Raw genomic sequence first — 15,703 nt, forward strand, 5'->3', positions numbered from 1 at the left:
TAGAATTTCCTGATAAAAGTACTCTTGGGAAACCTGAATATACAGTTACTGACCATTTACCACCTTCTGGTGGGGAGATTTTTACCTAAAGCATTTTCTCTGAAGTCAAAAATTCCATTGTAGTTTCACAGATACTTAGAGCAAAAGAAAGCACAGACAAATGTTTGTAATTGAGGAGAGGTGGAGAGTATAAGTGTATTTGTTGCATTCTTTTATATTTTCTGTAGGATTGAAAAAATTAAACATCAGGGTATAAATGGAGGGTAAAAATGGGCAGGTGTCTTTTCCTTTAAGGAAACTAAAACCAATTGCAGGAAGTGATTTATTAAATGACTTTCCCAAGGGCAATCAAGAGCTAAGTGTCAGAACCTAGAATGGATTCCAGTTGCTCAGTTGCCATTCTTGTGCTTTTTATTCTTCAGCCATACTTCTTCCCTAAAAGAAAAACAGAGGAAGGAGTTGCCTCCAGGTACTGCTTCTGAACAAAATGTCTGAGACTGGCCACATTGCTGTGTATTTCCGCTTACAAACGATCTGAATGAGCAAAGCAGGGGAAAGGTACCTGGCTTATAAAACTGCTGGTTGACTGGCATCTTGTAGATCTTTCACCCACTGAGAAGAAGTGGGTGGTTCTAGTTCTGAAACCAGAATTTCCATTTCCGACCGCTTGAACCAGAAAGAGGAGTCCATGGCAAACAGTAGCTAGTAGTGAAGGACGGAGGGGTAGATACAAATCTCATAGGCATAGTGCACTCTTCCATTGTAACCAGAAGGGAATGTTCCCTTGGAGGGCTTTGGGATCAGAAGAGTATAGAAGGTTTAATTCTCTTGGAGATTTAGGAGAGCGGTGTTGAACGCTTCGTGGGTTCTGCTTGATCCAGGTCTCTGGGGGTTAAGCGGGGAGATGGGTTTCCAGGGGCAGCTTTGCAGGAATAGACAGTGGTGCTTGCCTGGTGCTTTTCCTCATCTCCTCTCTCTCGCCGCTTCTGGAATCTCAGGGAAAGGGGGTCTCCAGATACTTTTCAGAGTTTTGGGACATTAACTAGCCTAGTAACAAACTATGAAATCAGAGTAACTGTCTATGATGAGTGCATACCTCACTGAGGTTACAACATACTTAGAAAGCTGAGAATCTGTTACTTTTTGTAGTCAGTGTGGGGTGAATTCCTTATAGATCATCAGCTTTTTGGGGAGGCGATCACTTTCACCCAGGTCTTAAGCAAGCATCGTCCTTGCTTGTTTGGATGATAACCTTGAATGCTTTCATGACCCTTGGTTGCCTCCCTTGTGCTTCATCAAGTATGATGAGTAGCCATAGGTGTGTAGAAGAGGCCAGTCCTCCCCTAAGTACCATTTACAACATTACCACCTAGAGTACTGTTGATGGGGCAAACTCAGTTTCTCATTAGATTGCCCTCTAAAAATAGTTTCTTGGATCTTCGTCTCCATTAACAGAGAGAATCTAAAGTTTTAAAAGTCCAAAGAAACAAAGTAAAGAGCACTGATGTAAATGATATTTTGTCCAGTAGGTGGCACACCAGCAAATCTCATTTGCAACTGGTAGAAGCAAGAAGGTTGAGGACTTTCAAAAGTTGCATCCATAATGCATGTGAAGGAAAGATACACCCTACATGCAAGGTGGTTCACTAAGTCAAGTGGAAAAAAACAATTGGCTGACTTAAAACTAATCTTCTAGTTGTTAGGAAACTGTCAGGAAGAACTTTATAAAAGTTAATATCTGGTTGAAATAAAAATGCTTTATCATGTCACATGGAGATTTTTTTTCCGACAACACTTGGGCTGCATATCACTGCTGCAAGTTAGAGAATATGTAATCTCGGTAGTATTTTGAGTTTTAGAGAATAATATATGGTAGATGTTTTGGTATCTTTTATATATATATATATATATTTTTTTTTTTTTTTTCTAGAAACATTTCTAGAAATGTGCTTCATTAGCTAGGGCAGTGCCTTCCAGTAACTTTAAAAAAAAAGGGGATTTTAATGGAACATGGTTCATGTAACTTCTTTTTTTTTTTTTTTTTTAAAGATTTTATTTATTTATTTGACAGACAGAGATCACAAGTAGGCAGAGAGGCAGGCAGAGAGAGAGAGAAGGAAGCAGGCTCCCTGCGGAGAAGAGAGCCCGATGCGGGACTCGATCCCAGGACCCTGAGATCATGACCTGAGCCGAAGGCAGCGGCTTAACCCACTGAGCCACCCAGACGCCCAGGTGCATGTAACTTCTTGAAGAAATCGACGTCATGCTGCTGGGATACATTATTAGAAACTCCATTGCATGTGCAATTAAATACTACAGCTGAATGAGTAACTCCGTGCTAAATCTATTAGTTACGGTTTTTATACTCGAAGATGGTGAAAAATGCATTCTTCAGAAGCATGTAAAAGAAGTGACCTTCTCAGTTCTTAAATACAAGTATCCCCTCTAAAAACTGAGTAGTGAAATAGGTGACATGTTTCCAAAACCTGTATTTCAGAAGACAAGGATTAAGAGAAAATCCTCCTCTCCTGTACAGTATTCTTATTATTTATTTTCCCTAAAGAAATCTGTATTTTTTACTGACAGCTTAGAGTAAGGAATCTCCGTGTACTATTTTACAAAATGAAATCAGATCTGGTCTAATAACATTTGTGAGTAGGGAAAACATTCAGGATATATACTGGCTATTATAGCTAGTTTTCTTCAGTGGACAGTTAAAGAATACAATGAGTGAGCTTTTCACAGATGTCCTTTTCTCCTGTCTCAGAGGAGAGTGGCGGTAGGCATTCAGAGTTGTCAGGCGAGCTATGAAATCTTCACCGGAGAAACCTCAAAAGGAAAAGCTGAAGGATCCTGTTTGCTTTTAATAATTGAGTCATGTAATGTGTTTAGTAAGGCCAAGACCGAAAGGACTTATCCAGTTCACTGAACTTCAATTTTAGAGGAATATTGTGCAAAAAGTGCCTTGTCTTTCCATGAAAATGCTTGTCTTTGCTGAAAAGAGATGAAAATCCTATTCTTTTATAACCACAGGAATTCATCCTTCCCTTCCCTTACTGTTTTCTATCACTGGGTCCCCTGGCCCCTTTCTCAAGTTTGGTAATCACGCATGGGGAAGATGACAGGAATTCTGTAGTAAGAAGGTCGCTCTGACTTCTGGGCTGAGTACCCCTGTGCCCTTCCAAACAGGGCTGTCAAACCTCTGCACAGTGGAATCACCTGAGGAGCTTCAGAAACCGCTGGAGCTTCAGAAACCGCTGATGCCTGGGGCCCACCCTGGGGGTTTGTGATTTAGGAGATTGGGTGTGGCCTTATATTTTGAAATTTATAAAAGTTCGTGCAGGTGTACCTGGTTGGCTCAGTCAGTTAAACTTTCAGCTCAGGTCGTGATCTCGGGGTTGTGAGGCTGAGCCCTGTGTGGGGCTCCCTGCTCAGTACAGAGTCCACTGGTGATTCTTTTCGTCTCCCTCTGCCCCGCCCACTATTCTCTCATTCTCTCAAACACATAAACAAACAAATAAGTAAAATCTGAAAAAAAAAAAACCTTCAGTGATTCTAATGAGTGCATAAATTTGGAAACCTCCCTTATTCGCCACCTACCCTTTGAGTTCATCCTTCCTTGGTACTTGTGTCTTGGGATCCCTGACTGCATTCTGGAAGGACTGAGTCTGTCTTTCCCGTTCTCAGCATTCATCATAATGCCTGGCTCATTGTAGATGTTCAGCATTTGGCTTTTGAATCAAGGGGATAAAAAATGTGTATAGTAATACAAGGTGTAAACAAATTGATTCACACACTTCTGACTCAGGGCACTTTTATTGCCCAGGTAGATATTTCTCCTTTACTTGAAGAGCACAGATGTCCTTTTTTTTTTTTTTTCTTAAAGCAATGATAAATATATAAAATTACAGAGGAATAGGTTCTGTTGTGTGGTATTAGCTAGAGTCACAAAGGCCAGCTTTAGATAAGAGGACAAAGAAGGGCTAAGCCTGTATTCAATAAGGCTCAAGGAAATGAGTGTCAGGAGTTGTCAATTTCTAACAGAATAATTCCCTATGGTCTTACTTACAGAATATTAATTTATCTAATTGATGATAATCTGGTCAATTTATTGTAGCATTAAAAATGCAAATTAGTTACCATACCAAAATATTCACTGATGTGCCTGAGACTTTTTAAATTTCATTTTATTAGGTGATAATGGGAGGCATAATTGTTAATGTTTGATTCTGGAAAAATACAATTAGTTTCTGTGAAACACATTGTGCATTAATGATATCATTAAGATTAATGAATATAAATGAAAGAGCGGTGGATTTCAAACAGCACGTAGTGACTTTTTATCAGTCTGTAAAACTTGAGATCTTGATTTTTAAGGATAACGTGCTAGAGCTGCATTCTTACATAGACTCAGAAGAAACTAAGTCCAAGAAATCAGCAATCAGCAAGATCAAAGTTTTCGAACACTTATTGTCCTTTTTTAGAGAATATTAATTTTTGTTAAAGCCATTTCTTGGTCTTACTTAGAGAACTACTTTGAAAATAGTTTTAATAGCTGTTTCCAGGTCCTTTATGTAGAAAAGTGATGAATAGTTTGGTGTTTAAAAAAAAAAAAAGAGCAATGTATCACCGTTCATTAACATTAGATAAGACTATTAGATAGGACTTGGGGCGCATCTGCCTTGGGCTCAGGTCATGATTCCAGGGTCCTAGGATCGAGCCCCACATTGAGCTCCCTGCTGAGTGGGCGGCCTGCTTCTCCCTCTGCCACTGCTTGCCATTCCCCTTGCTTGTACTCTCTCAATCTCTCTCTTTCTCTGAGTCAAATAAATAAATAAAATCTTTTAAAAAATTATATAGGACTTTATGGTGGCTTTGCATATTATAAATGTTGTATAATAGAAATTAGTTATATTTATAATTTTGAAATATTAAGAAAGCTAGACAAGTGTGTTGTTTTGTTTTTTACAAGTGTTTTTTTTTTTTCTTGAGCTAAAAGAAGGAGAAAGGAGAAACAGGCTGTTCTTCAAGGTCTTTGGATAGAGTCATGGACTAAATGTGTGACATAATCCCAAGAAACACATGGTATTTTGAATATTAATACATGACTACATGTTCTTGGAGAATAGAGGGACACTTAACCATTAAAAACAAAAACAGTTTATCTGTGACTTGTGCAGTTGAAATACTGTTTTCAACTTTGTTTTGCTGAACTAGATAGACATTACTACTGGGTAATGGGGACAGTGCTTAATGTGACTTGTCCCTAAAGAATTTATCCTTGGTCTGACATTCATTTAGTGCTTCTGTTTTTCCCTCTGTATGCATATCAATGCATGGGTATGCACACATGAGTTTATTTGTTTGTGCATCTTTCTGAAGGTTTGGCAGGGGAGCCCTGGCGCTTGAATTCCTGTTAAAATGTTGGTGGGTTGGGCAGTGAAGACAGATGAGAAAAGGGGGAAGAATTTGGGGACATGGCTGATGTCTGGGCCCTTGTCCCTGACCCAGAAGCCTGAATTCTTTTGTTTGCTCTGTTTTTTGTTTTGTTTGTTTTTCAACTGTTTTCATGACCTTGGACTCTCACTGCCTTACTTCACTTGTTGGTAAATTGGACCAGTCTCTTGCCTTGCTACTTTACAAGAAACTGATGAGGATTAATGAGCTAGACTCTGGAGCACATTTTGTGTTTCTCTGAAGAGCACATTTAAGGGAAGCTAGAAGACAGAGTTCAAACTCTGTAGAGAAACAGTGTTCTGTCTCGTTGCCGTGTTACATGGCTGAGTCCCAAGGAGTTCTACTTGGCATTATCCAAAAAGGAGTGCTAGCAGCAGCCCCATGTCTGTTCACTTCCAAATTGAATGACATGTTAGTGCAGAGTGATGGAAAGAAAGGCCGGCTCTACATGGGTATCACTGGAGTCAGAAACAGGTTTCAAGGGCAGTGTCTGACTTATGTCTGCCTACCTGAAAGATGCTGAGTTGTTTTTTAAAAATCCCTTTTGTATGTACCTCTTAGACTTACTTAGCTCCTAAGTATTTATAAAAGAGTCACCAAAATTGTTTGGCTCTAGGGGCCTAATGCCAGCAAGTTCTAAAAGAGGTTCCCAGTCAGAACCTCGGAATTAATGAACACTGGCATCTCAAGGTAGAGTAAGGCTCTAGACATGATTTTATAGGGCTTAAAACAATTCCCTTGCATGCAGCTCTTCCCATCTGTATTGTAAGCATGTCGGGATAAACATACCTAAGTACGAAGAGTGATTGACTACCGAAGGTATGCAATCCTACCCTCATTTTATTTAGCGTGCTATTTTAGGACTGTCTCTTTTTTTCAGACGCTCCTAAAATACTTAGTTGATACCAGGAGTGTTCCTACTTCCGTATGTACCTATTGACTTACTCATTTCTAAAGTTCGTGCAGTTGGTAGGTATCCTGTAGCCGCAGGACTGCCAAAATTACTTCACTCATCTACTCTGATCTTGATAGATCTATTAATATGGAATATAGGAGTTCACTAACTGCTAGCTCACGATCCCAGTGTTAGCTGTGTATCATTTAGAGATGAAGGGACATAATTGAAAAAAAAATATTGGAGCTATTTCCGATTGTCAGATCTTCATAAATGCTCTCGTATGAAAAAAAATGAAGTTGTATTACCCAGTTTTATTAGAAATGCTATATTTTGTTGGATCCGCGTGTTCGCAAACTAGAGAATATTTTCCCTGCCGTGATTGATGTTAGAACATTTATGGGGATAGTCTGCTATATTTCATATGTATATGAGGATGTCATTGTTAAAACGTTCAAAAGAAAATTATGTATGTGATTTATATTTTATTATTTCCTCCTAGGATGTAATTTTTTCAATACCATGATTCCTGTCATATTGTCAGTAGTGATTTGATGGGTAATATGCCAGAAATAATTAGATAAAAAAAGGTGATGCAAACGTCAAGACAATATAGCTTTCTTGTGAAAAGCCTGAAGCGAAATCATGCATGTTACATGGTAAAAATCGCCGGTCGCATACATTTAAAGAGTCTTCAGGATTACAGGCGGGATGGAAAATGGAGCTAAATGCACGACGCGTAGGATGCAGCATATTTCGTAGACATATGCTTGCTAGTGACCCCCACCTGCAATTTCTGCTAAATGAAACACGTGTTTGAGAAAATGCTACTCCTTGGACAAATTCAGACTGCGGTGTCTCGTATGTGGGAAGGTGTTAGATCCCTCCCTTTTCCTTTGAATCGGAAAAATTCCATCTTTCTCTGGAAGGCAGGCAGCCTGTCCTTTGTTTTAGTCCTCTTCCCGACAGGTTTGAGCACTTTTCTTTGGGGAGAAAGAGACATGCAGTATGAACTCTTTCTTTACCTTTGTTGACCTTAGAGATTAGAACGTTCCTTTAAAATTTCAAATGACTATTTTAAAATACAGGACAAGGTAATTGATGGTTTCAGTGTTGCCTCCTGTGTATAAGATCTCCTGGAACTTTTAAATAGAATGGAACCATGGGGCGCCTGGGTGGCTCAGTGGGTTAAGCTGCTGCCTTTGGCTCGGGTCGTGATCTCAGGGTCCTGGGATCGAGTCCCACATTGGGCTCTCTGCTCAGTGGGGAGACTGCTTCCCTTCCTCTCTCTCTGCCTGCCTCTCTGCCTACTTGTGATCTGTCTCTGTCAAATAAATAAATAAAATCTTAAAAAAAAAAAAAAAAAAAGATTTAAATAGAATGGAACCTGGGACGCCTGGGTGGCTCAGTTGGTTGAGCAGCTGCCTTCGGCTCAGGTCATGATCCCAGCGTCCTGGGATCTAGTCCCACATCGGGCTCCTTGCTCAGCAGGGAGCCTGCTTCTCCCTCTGCCTCTGTCTGCCATTCTGTCTGCCTGTGCTCGCTCTCTCCCTCTCTCTGATAAATAAATAAAATCTTAAAAAAAAAAAAAATAGAATGAAACCTGTCTCCAAGTGTCTTTTTACTTTAGAGCATTGATGACACAGGTGATAAACCTTGGGTTCACTTGTATGTTACTTTAATGAATAACGGATATTTCTAAAGATGAGACAGTAATACCTTTGACAATAATATTGTCCTATTACAGTATTAATATTAGGCTGGAATGAAGATGAATGCCAACTAGAGCCAAGTATGTAACCTTTCTTCAGAGTTAGAGTGCAGACCTTGGTGTGTGTTTCCTCCCCCACACTTCAGCCCACCCCTGGTGACTGCTTTGTCACTTGGAGGATGGGGATAAGAAACAACTACTGGGAAACAGCTCTGTCTTCTGCCTCTCCTGTGTTCCTGGGCAGGCAAAGGAGCCTTGTAGTTAGAAAGTGGCTGAGAAGTACCTGATGTAGGTACTCTGCAGGCTGATATGGCCTGCAAGATAATGGAAGAGGAAGGAGATTGTGGAGACATGGCTCTGGGGCCAGAAGGGAGGGACCAGGTGTCCGGAGTGGACCGCTCTCACCTGAAGGGCAGCGGTATCAGTTTCCCAGACAGTGGCCTCCTCTTCTTCCCCAGCTTCCTGGCGAAGTCTGTAGTCATGTCTTCATTTTCTGTCACAGAAACTGAAGCCCAGGGAAGTTGAGGGACTTGCCCCAAGTTACTGGGTTCTTCTTTGGCACAGTCTGGACAGGGACAGGTCTCTGTACTAGGGGCTTTCTCTTACGGACTCTGGGGAGTTATGACTTCCAGAAAATGAGGGAGAAGACTCAGTGCTGTTGAGAACAGGGCAAGCAGCCTCTCCCTGAGTCATTTCACCTGAAAGGCTAGAGTCATTTAAGGAGCGCCTTCAGTGGTAAATTCCATAGAAGATGAGATCGGGAAATGAGGAGCTGCCAAAAAGCCCCACAGGTCAATCGGTATGTGTAGCATGTCTGGCACAACAAAGGGTACCTTTGGTTTTATGGAATTTACATGTTGATTAAAAAAAAAAAAAAAGACACTTTATTTGGAATTGAATTGTTTCAGAGCAGCCAGAAAGGTGAGGTTGTTGACACTCAGAGGGAGTCCCTGGAGGCCCAGAGACAGCTAAGAAGAAAGTAGAAACTACCCTCCCTCACTTGTCTCTGGCTCCCTTCTGCCTTCTGTGTCTGAGGGGGGGGGGGCTCTCTAGCTTCTGTCCTGAAGCTGTGGAGACCCTGCTTCTTTGCTTTTCGGAGACATGTGGCCCATGGAATCTGGAATTCTTTATGCTCTCTCTGGTGTGTTTTGACCACTTGACAACTTAGAATGTGGTAATTTTTCCTTAGGAACTTAAAAATACCTGACACCTTTCATGTGTTCCTTTCATCTGGAAAGCTCTTTTTTCCCTTGGTTTAAACCCTAACAGGCAATAGGGTGGTTAGCAACCAAAATTGGAAGAGTCAGCTTTTTGGTTCTTTCTGCCTTTCCTTGAGTGTGTGACCTTAGGAAGTTGCTTGATTTCTTTGAGGGTCAGTTTCCTCCTCTGTAAAATGGGGATTAAATCTTAATTCATAGAGTTTGTGTGAGGATTAAATGAGATAAACTTTATGAAGTACTTAGAACAGGGCTTGGCACACCCTGTATGGTCCATAAATGCTGGCGGTTATTATTTAGAAGTAAAACATGGAGAAAAATACAGTGCAAAAAATGGAGGAGTTTCAATGTAAATACAGAAATTTACTTTTTAACAAATCTCACGGTAACCTTGGTCATTGGCATCTGAGGTTCTCTTTACCACTTACCTTGCAGTATGATTATATTCCCAGTAATGGATACTTACATGCATTCTCCAGAATGGTCTGTTTCTCCTTTAAGTTTTTATGATCTTTTTATTTCCTTTTCTTAAGTACAACACATTCATTGGCTGTTGGCATTGAGCTTCTGAGTGGGAAAAGTAATCAAATGGTGAATGGAAGATTTGTCCCTTGGCCACAAAAGACTTACCTGGTCAGTGAACATAAATAAAAGAAATTTATGAATCCTTGGTCTATTGTTTGCAAGTAACAGAAAAGGTAGAGTGGTAAATGCATTTTGTGGCTGTTTGTCTATTTTGCTTGATTTGAAATAGTGATTGCTACCACACGTGTGTAAGAATACACACAATGGGGCGGTCCCACCACGGATGGTGGTGATGGTCTAGAGATCACATTCAGAGTATCCTGAAAACTCTTACTGGTGGGATGAGGGATGGGTAACAGCAGCGTTCTTCTGACTCTTCTCCCTGTGCCTGATGGGGAGGGAGAAACCTTCTTTTCTGCCAGGAAACCATTCTCACAGTCCCCTCTGATCTGGGCTTCCTTGGCTTGTAGGTGGGTGGTCCAGGAGCCAAGACTGAGAGCTGCTGGTAGGGAGTGGATTAGGTCAGTGGGTGGCGGTGGGCAGGGTTAAGTCTGGAAACTTACCGAATCTTTGTTTGTGTTTTTAAAAAACAAAACAAAACAACACTCCTCAAAGCTTTCCCCACGGCAGCTCCTCAGTGACCATTCAGTTGATGAAGAGTGGGTGTATAATCAGAACGAATGCTTACTTTAGGGTAACCTAAAGTTACCTTCACTGGTTCCAGTGAAGGTTAACTTATTTTTAAATTTGTGAAAAATACCTGACCAGGTAAATCAGATGGCAAACCTGTATCCTTATACCAAACATAACTGTGGACAGTAATTACAAAATATCAGTTTACCCCTTTGTTGAAAATGTGTGTAACCACATGCTTTCTCCTGTCCACCCCCACCCACATTTTTCTCAGGATTTAGAATTGTTTTTGTTTCTGTGAATCATTTATTGTAATAACAATTAAAATTTAAATTTTACCCATATTATAGCATCCGTGGATTTTGAGTGTTCTTTGAAGTAAATTTCACCTGTGATAGAGTGTGCATGGGGTGTATCCTTACAAATACTTTTTAAAAAAATCAACTACCATGGAGCCCCCAGGTTTAGATAACAATTGATGATAAAGCCTAAGAAATTTTATTTGAAGACATATGTAACGCATTAAACATTGAAGTTGGTATTTTTTTTAATTGAATCATGATATTGTGAACATATTCACGAAGGCATAAAATTGCTGGAAAAATGAGTTTATTAATGGAAATTAAGCTAGATCGTAATTATTACCTGTGAATAGTGTCACCATTTGAAGTTTTTATTGCATTTTAACACATGGCTTATCTTGATGAGAAAATATGTAGCAAAGGGTAAATGTAGCAATTTTCCTTTTACTATTCCCTCTGCTAAGTCATTATTGCTTGATGTTATTTTTCAGCAGCCTTTCATTTTTGTCCCAAATGTTTTTGCCTCTGGCTGGTTTTATTTCTTTAAAACGTATGTATCACTTCTCAAAGTGATACATTTTGACAGGTAATCGATATTTTTTCATACGAGATTTGATGCTGCAATGGTCATAATCTTCATCTTAGACTTAGTTAATGGTTGAATACTAAACTAGATTTTTATCTCAAAATACTCTTTTGTTAAGAAGGATACTTTGTCTCCCCCCCACCCCCGCCCCTCCTCCTTTAACCAAATTCCTTTTTATCACTCCCACCCACCAAACCTCTCTAGCTGCCACAGAGCGTGTGACGCATAGAGTCCACTTACCTGAGATACACATCTTTTTGACTGTTTGACAGTGTGTCCTCGAAATGTCTTGAGAAAGCATTTCCAGCTAGCTTACCCAATTTGGCACAGAAAAGGTACTTCTGGACACTACCTTTTTTTTTTTTTCCTTCCTCCTGGCAACCTGTGATCTTTATTTAAAGGGGAAAAATCTTTTCCCTTCCTTCTCTGTATTGAAGACTTTGTACCCTCCACTAGACCCCACTTTTTCTAGACCAGCATAACAAGGATCCCAGTATTCAGAGCACAAGCATATGTAAGGACACCAGGCTTGGCTTTTGATTTTGGAAGTTCAGCTTCTTAGGTCATGATTTTTTTTTTTTTCTTTGCCTAAAACCAGCTAGGGCTTCCTTATGCCTCTGTGTACAGATGACAGTGATAGTCTAAGCTGGTAAATGTATTCTCACCTGCTGCCAAGGCACTTTGTCTAAGATGGGTCTTCAGATTTCAGGCAACCGTTCGTGCCCCCTCTCTCAGGAGGGTGACTTGAGGGAGAAAGGTCAACAGCTGCCATACCTTTTGTTTTCATTGAAGGAAAAGGTCTCCCTTTTGTGGGAAAAGATAAAAGTACAGGTGGGCCTGTCAAGAATGGGTATCTCTTTCCACCAGCTTTCCATATCCCCCCACAGATAGCAAGCTGACCTTACTCTCCTGGCTCTGAACCTTTCTCTTTAGGCTGTTCCCCTTTTGTTTTTGTTTATGTTGTGTCCTTCCATGTAAGCAAATACATATAGGGTTTTGTTGTTGTTGTTGTTGTTGTTGTTTTAAGATTTTATTTATTTATTTGACAGACGGAGATCGCAAGCAGGCAGAGAGAGGCAGGCAGAGAGGAAGGGAAGGAGGCTTCCCGCCAAGCAGAGAGCCTGATGCGGGGCTCAATCCCAGGACCCTGGGATCATGACCTGCGCCTGACCTGTGCCGGAGGCAGAGGCTTTAACCCACGGAGCCACCCAGGCGCCCCACACATACAGTTTTTAATTTTTTTTTTTTTTAAAGAATTGTTTGTGCTAGAATTTCGTTGGTCCCCTTTGGCTTGCCCAGGGATCACTTAGGTGCTGTTTCTTTGTTTCTAGAGATTGTACTACTTCTGCATATGGGAGAAAGAACTAAAAACTCCCCAGGGCTTCCTTCCTTAAGTGGTTTCAAATGAGCATACGAAAGTGGAAGAACACCCCGATACCCATCTTTGCTGATGCTTCTGCTAGAGCTACTGTTTCTTGACAGGGTTTCTCTCTGTATGTCTGAAGGCTTATGCAGACACTGTTGGGGAACATAAAATGCAATCAGTTTTCCTCAGTGGTTAGATTCATAAATCCCCAAGCTATTTTTAATGACATAATCTAATCAATTGATAGCACTTCTAATAGTGTGTTGACAGCCAGAAAGAGACAGAAAGCTAGTGTAATAGCAGGTGGATGGGTAAGGAACCTCTAGACACACCCCACCCCCACCCACCACCCCACATTAAGGAATCTGATATCTGGATTAGGTAAAACCCAGGAAATGTGGATTTTTAAGAAAATGTTATGCCGTCTTACCTCCTTTCTTTCAAGAAAGAGACTGTCTAATGGCTAGAACGAAGGAGAAAGTGGTTTTCAGACAAATCGCGGAGAGTCCTAGAATCTGCCTCCTCAGAATCAAACTGTAATCGCAATTTAAATATCTCTAGAATGGAAATCAAGGGGGAATAATTTATTATAAATTGGTAGTATTGTATGTTGTTACTCTTGTGCCAGGCCAGTAATGAAAACTTAATATTCATCTCTTGGTTGCTTCGAATTGAAATAAGGTGAGGATGAGCAGAGTAAACAAGCTGAAACAGACTGTGAAATTGCACATGATGGGAATCTTTTTTTTTTTTTTCTCAGCTGCTTGTAGACTGTAAATAGGTTAATATTCCACCTAATGATGGCTCTTTTGATTCCTTCTGCCTTTTTATATTTTGGTCAGCTATCAACAAAACCAAGTTACTACCAGGAGCGACATGAATAGCTAAAATGTATCTATCTGAGGGCCAGGAATCTCCTGGCAAGGTATTTATGTAAATGAATTGGCTTTCACACTGGGAGGTGGAAAGAGTTCTGCCAAGGCTGGAAGAGCAGCCACCCAGAGCCCTCTATTCGCAGGGTTTCCAGGCAGCTTGCGTGTTCTGCTACATTTTTTTCTTTAATGCCATCAGAAAAGATGAGTGGCAGGCATGGTGGTGCTGCTTGGCTGACCAGCTGTGCCCTAGTTTTTCACCGTCCCAATCAGTCGCTGCCTTTTGCAGAGGTGTCTGTCACCACTGATTTACTTAGCCACTCTGACCTTCTAGTTGCTTCAGAAGGGGCTTGACCCGGAGCTCCTGCTGAAAGCCATTTACTGGTCGTCCGGAATGCCAGAGCCCACGTTTTGAAGGAGAAGGAAAAACAGGGACCCCACAGTTTCCTGCCTAATTGCCAGAGCCCTCCTCCGCCTGGCTAAACGCTTTAGGTACCTGAGCCCACTTGCTGCACTCTCGCCCCAAACTGCAAGCCTCCGTGATCTCCGAAGTTGCTGGAGTGCATAACTAAGCGGGACCAGCTGACTCTGGGCTCCAATCAGCTAGAGCGTGATGTAAGTGTTCAGCAGCTGCCGGGCTCTGAATTAGCGTGCTCAAGTAGAGGTAGTACAGCATGGCTAGACTGTTGTGAGGCTCAGAGAAAGCGGAGGGGGAGATGGATGAGTCCAGCATTCTAAGACGAAGAGGGCTCCAGGTAGGAGATCCTTCTGTTCTTGCAATGTAGCATCCTCAGTGGTCTGTCATTGAGGATTTCAAAGTTCCCTTTTCATTCCTTTTCTGGGCACGGATAGCGTGCACGGTTCCTCGTATCCCCTTGGCAATGGGATACACTAAGTCTCTGGTTAACAGGGTTCAGTGACACATCACAGGGCTCAATGAGAAAGGCTCTTTTGTCAGAGACAATGGATAGGATTTTTAGTGTGATACTTTGTGCGTTGTTTTTCTGCCGGTTGTTCAAGAATAGTTAAATCGTGGCTGGTGGTGACAGCTGAGGAGCCAATTTGGCATTCTGTCAAGTGTCTGGGAAGTCTGTCGAGGGTGGCAACTCTGTTCAGTTCTGGGAACGCAGGACTCAGTTTTGTGTCAGGATCAACCTCCGAGCGGCAGCAGCATCTGTCTGATGGTCTTGCAGATGTGTGCAGCTGCTGAGAGTTTTCTCCTGTCAGGGAGATGAAAGTTTCTGCTGGCAGCTCAATCAACGTTGACTGTAATTTGTTTACATTGAGATGGGGAAAGATCCCCATCTTACTGCCTTGATTTTTGTGCCCAAGTTTCTCTAATTAAATTACTCCGACTTCAGTGTACAAATGTATTCCAAGTCAAAACTTGGCAAATCAGACAACTTGAAAAAAAACATCTGCTTAGCGATTTGTAACTTTAAGGAAGCCAAAACCTAAGTATGTTCAGAATTAGTATGTTTAACTCTTTGATAACGCTTTCTTTTGTGTATAAGTGGTATTTTTTTTTCGGAAAGAATCTAGTGAGTAGCTATTGTTAAACTCTCATTCATTATTTTTGAAAAAAAAATGTCAAATGCATGCTTGACAGTACAGAATATATAGCACATTTAGGAATGCTTCCAGATAGTCCTTAATAGGCGTTGACTTCCAACTGGTCTAGTTGTCTGCTTTTTTTGTTCTAAGTGTCCATTACTAATACAGTTATTATTCATATCATAATATTGTGGGTAAATTAGGGGATTATTTGCAGGTAAACAAAAGAGGGATTAAAGAAATTGGGGTTAAATGTCATGTATTGTTCCCAGCCTAAGTAAACAGACTTGCCTCTTTAATGATTTTCACTGTGGTCATTGTTTTGAATGTACAGTGTGGTTAGTCACTGCTGTGGATTTCCTTTTCTTTGTTTTCATCACATCTATAAAGTTCTGGTAATGCACAGCTGTTCGTGGGGCTCCATGTCCTCTTTGGGGTCAGTGGCTAAATATGGAAAGTCTCTTTGTTAGAAAGATGATAAACTGTTAAGCTCCCCTGTGGTTCAGCTTATTAATAAGTGGCAGTTCAGCTAAGTTTTCTCTTTCCTTTAATGCATTTTGGATAATTGCTTAATGTATGGTTGAT

At 40.9% G+C, this 15,703-nt stretch overlaps 1 protein-coding gene across 9 annotated transcripts in view; it reads left to right on the forward strand.

The window, feature by feature from the left end:
• MAST4 (microtubule associated serine/threonine kinase family member 4) overlaps positions 1–15,703 on the forward strand; it is a 551,227-nt gene that overhangs the window by 195,872 nt on the left and 339,652 nt on the right. Inside the window, exon 1 of one of the 9 annotated variants that reach the window (XM_059175144.1) lies at positions 14,211–14,319. The exons of 7 other annotated variants lie outside the window; for them this stretch is intronic. In XM_059175144.1, the coding sequence (XP_059031127.1) occupies positions 14,281–14,319 (39 nt within the window). In that variant the 5' untranslated portion in view covers positions 14,211–14,280. Of the gene's footprint in view, positions 1–14,210; positions 14,320–15,703 lie in introns of those variants that run through there. One more of the 9 variants, XM_059175146.1, reaches the window with a different exon arrangement.

This window comes from Mustela lutreola, chromosome 5 (assembly GCF_030435805.1).
Source record: "Mustela lutreola isolate mMusLut2 chromosome 5, mMusLut2.pri, whole genome shotgun sequence".
NCBI lineage: Eukaryota > Metazoa > Chordata > Mammalia > Carnivora > Mustelidae > Mustela > Mustela lutreola.